The sequence below is a fragment of the Morone saxatilis genome, unplaced genomic scaffold (genome assembly GCF_004916995.1).
Source record: "Morone saxatilis isolate NCDOM2014 unplaced genomic scaffold, NCSU_SB_2.0 Contig2, whole genome shotgun sequence".
NCBI lineage: Eukaryota > Metazoa > Chordata > Actinopteri > Moronidae > Morone > Morone saxatilis.
In genome coordinates, this window is record NW_023339762.1 from 2,014,225 (window position 1) to 2,023,405 (window position 9,181).

The window sequence follows — 9,181 nt, forward strand, 5'->3', positions numbered from 1 at the left end:
AACTAAAACTATGTGTAAAAAAACCTTTTATATTGGCATATTGCTAACTGCAAAAAATAAATAAAAACTAGAAAAAATGAAAACTCACTGAAACAATATTACTGAAGTATATAATAATACATATATAATAAATAAAATAAAAATATACAGGAAATGTCTTTAGTTTGGTAAAAATATGTCAACACAAGCATTGGGAGGCATTGGTGCATATGTTAATCGAGACTGGGACGTCTACACTGGGACTGTGAGTGTTTGTATTGTATTACCTATTCTAAGCTTCTGAAATTTTTCCTCTGACCAATGCCCCCCTTATTATAATTTTAAAAAACTGAAGCTAATCATTTTTAAACAGTAATAACTAAACTGAAAAACCCAAGCCCACTCTGGAAATAACAGAAACTAAACTGAAATGAAAACAAAAGTTGAAAATGAAATAGAAATAGAAAGCCGTAGCACTTTTAGGACTTCATATATGCTGGAGAAAATACTGTAAGGTTGAAAATTCTGGAAAAAGCTGCGAGGGTCCAGAGAACAATATTCTTTTGCCGTATATGCAGCTGTAAGAATTGAGAAGAATGGGGCCGAGTTTAGCCATCCTGGGCCTTGGCGAACTGGAAGGAAGAGAGACTGATTATAAGATTCGGCCAGAGCAAAATAATACAATAGTAAAAAGGATGCATCTGGTTCCTGTATGAGCCAGACTCATATCCTGTCCTTCTGCTCTCTGCGGCCAAAGTCAAAGCTCCTTGGTCACCAGTAAATGCCTGCTGGATAAAGACAGGGGAGTGGATGGGGGTGACTTTGCTTTAAATCACTGATGTGGAATCAGTTTGAAACAGTAGACCAGACTCCATAGACAAAAACAGTCATTTGACCTTGTAACGGCTTAACACTCAAATAGAAACAAATAAAACCCTTGGTTAGTCTTTCCACTGTTCAATGTACAATATGTAATTTCTGCCTCTAGGGGTGTCCCACTCTCTCTGACATTAGCATTTAGCTCAAAGCACCACTGTGGCTAATACAGCCTCACAGAGCTGCTGGCATGGCTGTAGACTCTTAAGGCCTCCACACACTGGGGACGTGATGAATAAACATGACACGAAAATGAGAAACATTTTTGTCATTTATTCAAAACAGAAACAATCACCAGGTCTACCGTGAGCTCAGAAAAAACGACTGCGATCCACTAAAAAGTCACGCCGCTTTTGTGCTGCGTGATGTTTACGTTCTGTGTGAAAGTACTCATGATAAAAACAACACAAAATACTGACGTGCAAATGAATAGAAAGCACATGATAGTACATTAGGCCTACTGGCTGGTTAAGACAATTACCACAACCTCTGCTCAGCACTATGGTATATTTTATTATATTTTATTTTATTACTACAATATTAATGTCAAATATGTTTCCCTTTTTGCTTCTTCCTTATTCATATAGCTGTACTTAGACTGTATCAGTCCAGATAAGGATGGCTTTAAAATGGCTAAAATGTAAACCTTTTAAGGGCAGATGAGAATTTTAGGGACTTTAGTTGAGGAAACAGGGTGTGACTCTTACTGAACTGTCTGGCACAAACCAAACTGGCAGACTGAGTGGTTTAAATTAGCTAATACAGTGGTACTGGTCCAGAACACACACACAACCAACTAAACGTGGACATGCATATACACTAACAAACATCTCCTGGGACAGTGAGTCAGAGGGAAAATGAAAACCATGACTGCCTAGTGTACTGCAGATTTTCCTCCCACAGAGTACAGTACAATTCTTCTTAAAAGTCCAGTGTTTAACATTGAGGAGGATCTATTATCAGAAATGGAATACAATATTCATAGGTATGTTTTCATAAGTTTATAATCACCTGAATATAGGAATCATTGTTTTTTTGTTCCCTGAAAGAACAAACCAAACACTGGTTCTGGATGGGACATTTCAGTTTGATTGAGTTTCCCAGCCACTGTAGTTTCTCCTACACGTTTGGAGCGGGAGGGTGAGGTCCTATACATTTTTTGATTAGAAGGTCACTGTGACTTCACAAAACATGTTTTTAGCCATAACCTAAGAACTGATGTCTATATTTCACAATTGGTCGGACAATAAATTGGTGTCAAAGGTCATTGTGGCCTCAAAATACTTTTTCAGCCAAAATTTAGGCACGGATTGGCTGATTCCAGATTTCACACACACACACTATCTTCAAGCTTCCAACCCAAAGTGTCTTTTTGCCTTTCTTTGCTCTAATTGTTTTTTTTCCAGGCATGGTGGATTCTTGCAAATACCATTAGGTATTTATTAATTCATCAATATTATTAAAAATTACCTACTGCAGTTTTAACATACACAACAATGGCAGCAGTAGCCACATTTACATCAGATAGCATAGCGGCCTTAAAAATAAAATAATGATATTATTGGGATTATAGAATAGGGACGAACAGAGAGAAATACGGATTACAATGAGGACCATGGATAGTGCCATGGATTTATCATTAAACAGTGACCATATGATTTTTAAACCACTGATATTTATGGCTGACATAGCGAATTTTACCAATAATATGCCCAGACCCTAGTGAGATAATGTAGTGGCTCTCAACCTGGGGGTTTGGGACCCCCATTAGGGGTTGCCAAAAATTCATAGAGGGTTGCAAGGATATAAGTATTCACAGCCTTTGCTCAAAACTTTGTTGAAGCACCTTTGGCAGAAATTACAGCCTCAAGTCTTTTTGAGTACAATGCCACAAGCTTGGCACACCTATTTTTGTCTTCTTTGGAATACACTGTACATAAGTTAGGCATACCAGGTAATTCTAGTTTTTCTTGATAAGGTGTGGTTTAAAACCTGTATATCAGGCCAGTGTTAAAAACAGCTTCCCATAGTCTCAGTCAAACATTAGTTTTTGCTGTGAGGTGTAGCCTGCTGACAATATGTGGTATGGGCTATTGTCAGAAGTTTATCAGTCACATATTAACAAGGCTCCAACAACTTGTGATTGGAGAACCCAGTGAATCAATGTGCAGGAAAATAATGCAGAAACTAGATTTCATATATACATAAATATACACAACAGTAACATCTGGAATCATTTTTGTGAAGGAGTTTCATGTTCACCTCAAAAAAGATGAACTGGGGGTAATGTCACAAAAGGGAGAGCGGCCAGGCTAGATCAACCAAATAAATGAATATAGATGGCAGTGCTAGTTAATGTCCAGACTTTTTTGACTTATGCCAGGGTGGTATCAAGTATGTGTCTCATCTTTCCAGTCATTCCCAACAGTGTTTATGGACGCCAGTCTGCAGAAATATTCAATACACTAGGTGAAAATAACACTGTTATACCACATGCAAAAAACTGCATGTTTTAGCATTAAGCATTTCTGCAAAGGGGAGACTTGTGGGTACACACAGAACCCATTTTCATTCAGACACTTGAGGTCAGAGATCAAGGGATCCCTTTGAAAATGGCAGTTTTTCCATCGCCAAAATTTAGCCTAACATCGGAGTGTTATTTAGACCCCTTCCCGTCATTTAGTTTCATATGACACCAGTATCTTCACTGTAGCTTTAAAACGGAGCCTGCTACATCCTCTGAAAGACGGTGTGGGGTGGAAGAGGGAACGATAATGGGGTGGCAAAACAGATTTCAGGGTTGGCAGTGCCAGGATCAGAGGATCAGGGAGGTCAGTGATAGAACAGGTTAGAGAAATACCTGTGAATAATATGAATTTGAATGTATGGCTGGAACGGTGTGGGGATTTGAGGGTGAATGGTGTGTAGGTTGTCTGCTATCTTTGTTATGTTTTATATAATATTTGTAACCTTTTCAGTGTGTGGTTTTTTTTCTTTCCTGTTTTTTTGGGGGGTTATTGATGTATTGATGTTGCTGTGCGTCCTGTTATCCTTTTCTTCTGTTTTTTCTTTGCGGTTTACCTTGGTTACATGTCTCAATAGAATTTCTCGAAAAGTAAAGTCATAAAAAATATTAAAGCATTACAGTTAAAGAACATATAAAGTACAAATGTTAAATTGTACAAATTGTTTATTGTCTATGACCTAAAGCTGTACTATGTACAATACAAAAGTGAATGAGCACTTCAACAAAGAATTTATTTAATTGCTGTCACAAAGTGTCATAGATATAGAAATAGTAAAAATATAGAAATTTTATGTGTATTTTCTATATATTTCCATGGCTTCAAACAGTAGTAAAAGAAGAAATGCATTTTTCTGTAGAGGAGGGTCTGCGTAGAAACCTGTCCAAGAAAGGGTTAAAATATAAATTATTTGTGTGTCTCTCTGCATGTTTGTATAAAATACAGGAAAATTATTAAAGGAATACAGCATATTCTTGGGAGATTCTTTGCTCAACTTGTCAAAGGTCCAGAAATGGAATATAATATTCATAGGTATGTTTTCATTATCTGTATAATCATCTGAATGTAGGGATCATGTTTTCATTGCCTTGGAATTAGAATGAATTTTGAACAGTCATGTTTCTACAGTTGCCCAAAAGGGACAAACCATACACTGGCTGCAGATAGTGCCTTTTGTGTTTTTCACAAGTTTCCCATAGTTTCTCTTACTCATTCACAGCCCGTTCTCATTCCCAGGTTGTACATACAGACGTGAGTGGTGTTCAGTTAGTTGTAATGTGCAACTTCACCACAAGATGCCACTAAATCCTACACACTGGTCCTTGATAAAAGTCAACATGAAGCACCTTCAATGCAGTTGACTTCACGCATGACATTTGCTTCATATGGGAACAGTGTCCAATTTAGTTTCTCTACATTTTGTTTTAAAGCTGTCACAAGTTCAGACCTCCGATATAAGACTGTACACTATTGGTCTGAGATAGCTGGTAGAATTTGATCTTTATGTTCTCATAATGTTATTACAGAACAGACCAAATGGCTATTACCTAAAACTCAAACTTCCATTGATTTGGTATTACATTTCAGTCAAAGGGCATCTGTCATTGTGAGACATGTAATATCCACTCTGGAAAAATAAACCTGCTGGTTCTTGTATACCTGGAGGTCAAAGCACCACCACTGCATCATGACAGGTGAGGTTTTCCCACCGGTATGGGTACGGTGGTTAGAACCTGGTTCTGGAAAACAAATCTCTGTATGCGCTCAAAGACCCAGAGGAAGATGAGGAGGACACTGACGTATTGAATCCAGGCAAATTTAATGGTTTCCCAAAAGCCAGGACGATAGGTGAATGGAGACGGTTAAGGCAGAAATAATGAAGTTATACTGTATATATATTTTACCCCTATTTAACAAAGACATTCACCCGCCAATAAAACCTTTTAGCAATACAAAGCGAAGATTCATTAGTTAGCAACAGCCAGACTTTCTACAGGAGTGTTTCTGGGGACCAGGTCTGACTTGATTATTATCACTTTATCAGTGATTTGGGTGAAACTGAATGATATTTAATGGAGAAAATATTGGTCTGGTTTTCCTCTGATGTCCTCCGGCTGCTCTGCTCTCCATTTTTAGTGAACATACTGTAATATAGGTTGCCTGCAAAAATGATAAATAAACATATATAAAGAATATAACTAAATTTATAGTCACTTTTCCCTGGTTAAAGCAGTATATAATCTGTTAATAAATGGTTTATAACACACTATAATGCAGTTGTAGGCTGATATAAGTCTTTATTAATGTATCTGTCAACAATGATAACTCCTCCAGTAGGCACACGGTAAAACATAATGTGAGCTGTACATTAATAAATACTTATAAATGTTCCTATAACTTTTTACAACTACATTATAGTGTGTTATAACCCATTTATTAAATGTTTATATAGTACTTAGAAACTCTTAATCGGCTAATACAGCTAGCACAAGCAAGAACACGCAAACACAGATAGTAAACATGTTCCAGGCTCAACTTGGCGAGGTCTAAGGTAATCACGGCAGAAAGTCTTTTCGTCGTGTCTGTAGTTGAAAAGCAATAAACACAACTCGTAACGGAATCTAAAAAGGAGAACATTTCTATTCCTTTTAGAACTGGCATTATCAATGTTGACGCACACCTCTAATGTATTCTATGTTAAAACACACACACACACACACACACACACACACACACACACACACACACACACTCTCCTGCATTTGTTAAAGGATATCTAATGACCTCTATGGGGTAACGGATCTCAGCATTAAGCTGAAAGGGGGACCCAGCAGCTCTTCCCACAGTCCAGACAGGCATTGGACACGACAGTACTGTGGTCACTATGGTAGAAAAAAGGGAAAAAAAATAATTAAATTAAATAAAAATCGAGCAAGAGTTGTCCCATTTTACAAAATGCACCTGTGACACATCGGATGTAATAATGCTGTGAGTTAATGTCACACTCAAATGTGGTGGTTCAGCTTGAGATGATTGTGGTTTTAGTAACTCAATATAGTCAACAAAACAATAGCCTTTGTCAACTTACAGTTTCGTTCCTGGTAACTCCTGATTATGTTGTCAAGGTCATATGCACTTGCAAAAGGGCTGGAGCCATCGATGACTGACACCTTGGCATCAACAGAGAAACAAGACAAACAGAACTACACCTACTGCTCGTCTTACATCTCATGTTTCACATTTTTCGTCAACAAATAAAACCTAAATGATAATGTGAAAGACAAATGGACAAATGTGCTAACTAGGGAAGACAATTTCTGAAGAAACTGCAGTTGAACGCTGAATAAAGACTGACGTAAAACTAGCATTGCGGCTTTAATGTATGGAAAAGCAGCTGTTTTTTTAAATCTCACAAGTTTAATGTATTTCTATTAAATGACAAAGAGTAGAAAGGAGTTTGAAACTTGAAAGTTAAAGAATCAGGATGCCCCCAGGACTCTGTTGCTGCCAAACAGTAACTGTGTATTTAGCGGTTTTATATCAAGGTCTTGTTTTGGAGAGGATGAGACCTATTCACTATTTCATCCCTCCTCTTACATTACCCTTTCTCTCCATACACACACTACCAAATATCATCACACGAGAGCCCGAGCGCCACCTACTCGCTATTGCACCCTTCTCGCTGCTTTCACTACTGCAATATAGCAGTGAGCCTATTAGATCTGAGAATTGGCATCTATACTGTCCGACGCTTACTTGCAAACAAATACACCATGATCTAAGCTCCTACCACAAGAAACAGAAACTACTTCATCCACACCATGTAGGTAAAAAAAATTTAATAACAGAACAGACAATTTTAAACATGTATTGTAATTAGCGCACAGAAAGCTATCAAAATACAACTTATAACATCATTAGCCGATTAACCTCAAGTACAGAGTGGAGATTGAAGAAGACGCACAAAAGAGAGACGATGGAGCTAAAGTATACACCAGACGAGATCAACGGATCTCATCTCTCGTACTACTGGTCTTCTGTTGTCTACCATAACCTACGGTGCCACATTAGTATGGATAAAAAAGGTTGTCAGCACACTCGGTTCACGACAACGGAAAACAAACAAACCAATCTAATGTGTGAGCCTCTCACAGGTTCACCGCTGTAGTGCCGCAAGACAAGTATTTAGCTCTCCGATGCCAACAAAATACAGGAGAAACGAGTAATAAAGCGCTAACCTAAAAGCCTGCATCTAAAGAGTGGCTAGCAACGAGACGATCACCTTTTACTCGAACTTCGCTCCCTAAGCTCCCTAAAATGGCAAAGAGATAAGAAGAGACGAAAAGAATTCCTATTCCACAATAGACATCTATAATTCCAGCATTGAACATTACTGACTGAGGGTACGTCTAGAAAACACATGCCGGTACGTAACGCATTAGCTCGAATAGACTCGACCATATGTACCATTACACACAGAAGGGACGCACATCTGTACTCTATAACTACAAGACTCTAACAAAACAGAGCATCAACAATATAGCAAAACGATACTACTAATCCCTTAGCTATTTAGAGCTTATAACCAAAAGAAGTCCAACTGTCTAAAATACATAGCGATCCTCCCTCTAATATGCCACAGATTAATACATCTTCGCGAGCTGTCCCTCTGGGTTGTTGGAGAGGATGAGACCTATTCACACTTTCATCCCTCCTCTTACATTACCCTTTCTCTCCATACACACACTACCAAATATCATCACACGAGAGCCCGAGCGCCACCTACTCGCTATTGCACCCTTCTCGCTGCTTTCACTACTGCAATATAGCAGTGAGCCTATTAGATCTGAGAATTGGCATCTATACTGTCCGACGCTTACTTGCAAACAAATACACCATGATCTAAGCTCCTACCACAAGAAACAGAAACTACTTCATCCACACCATGTAGGTAAAAAAAATTTAATAACAGAACAGACAATTTTAAACATGTATTGTAATTAGCGCACAGAAAGCTATCAAAATACAACTTATAACATCATTAGCCGATTAACCTCAAGTACAGAGTGGAGATTGAAGAAGACGCACAAAAGAGAGACGATGGAGCTAAAGTATACACCAGACGAGATCAACGGATCTCATCTCTCGTACTACTGGTCTTCTGTTGTCTACCATAACCTACGGTGCCACATTAGTATGGATAAAAAAGGTTGTCAGCACACTCGGTTCACGACAACGGAAAACAAACAAACCAATCTAATGTGTGAGCCTCTCACAGGTTCACCGCTGTAGTGCCGCAAGACAAGTATTTAGCTCTCCGATGCCAACAAAATACAGGAGAAACGAGTAATAAAGCGCTAACCTAAAAGCCTGCATCTAAAGAGTGGCTAGCAACGAGACGATCACCTTTTACTCGAACTTCGCTCCCTAAGCTCCCTAAAATGGCAAAGAGATAAGAAGAGACGAAAAGAATTCCTATTCCACAATAGACATCTATAATTCCAGCATTGAACATTACTGACTGAGGGTACGTCTAGAAAACACATGCCGGTACGTAACGCATTAGCTCGAATAGACTCGACCATATGTACCATTACACACAGAAGGGACGCACATCTGTACTCTATAACTACAAGACTCTAACAAAACAGAGCATCAACAATATAGCAAAACGATACTACTAATCCCTTAGCTATTTAGAGCTTATAACCAAAAGAAGTCCAACTGTCTAAAATACATAGCGATCCTCCCTCTAATATGCCACAGATTAATACATCTTCGCGAGCTGTCCCTCTGGGTTG

General features: G+C 38.4%; 1 protein-coding gene across 2 annotated transcripts in view; it reads right to left on the reverse strand.

Moving 5' to 3' along the window:
* Positions 1 to 1,113: 1,113 nt before the first annotated feature.
* tmem231 (transmembrane protein 231) overlaps positions 1,114 to 9,181 on the reverse strand; it is a 9,778-nt gene continuing 1,710 nt past the window's right edge. Inside the window, exons 5-8 of one of the 2 annotated variants that reach the window (XM_035665667.1) lie at positions 6,469 to 6,550; positions 6,157 to 6,262; positions 5,040 to 5,228; positions 1,114 to 4,259 (exon numbers count right to left, since the gene is read on the reverse strand). In XM_035665667.1, the coding sequence (XP_035521560.1) occupies positions 5,066 to 5,228; positions 6,157 to 6,262; positions 6,469 to 6,550 (351 nt within the window). In that variant the 3' untranslated portion in view covers positions 1,114 to 4,259; positions 5,040 to 5,065. Of the gene's footprint in view, positions 5,229 to 6,156; positions 6,263 to 6,468; positions 6,551 to 9,181 lie in introns of both variants that reach the window. The other variant, XM_035665666.1, reaches the window with a different exon arrangement.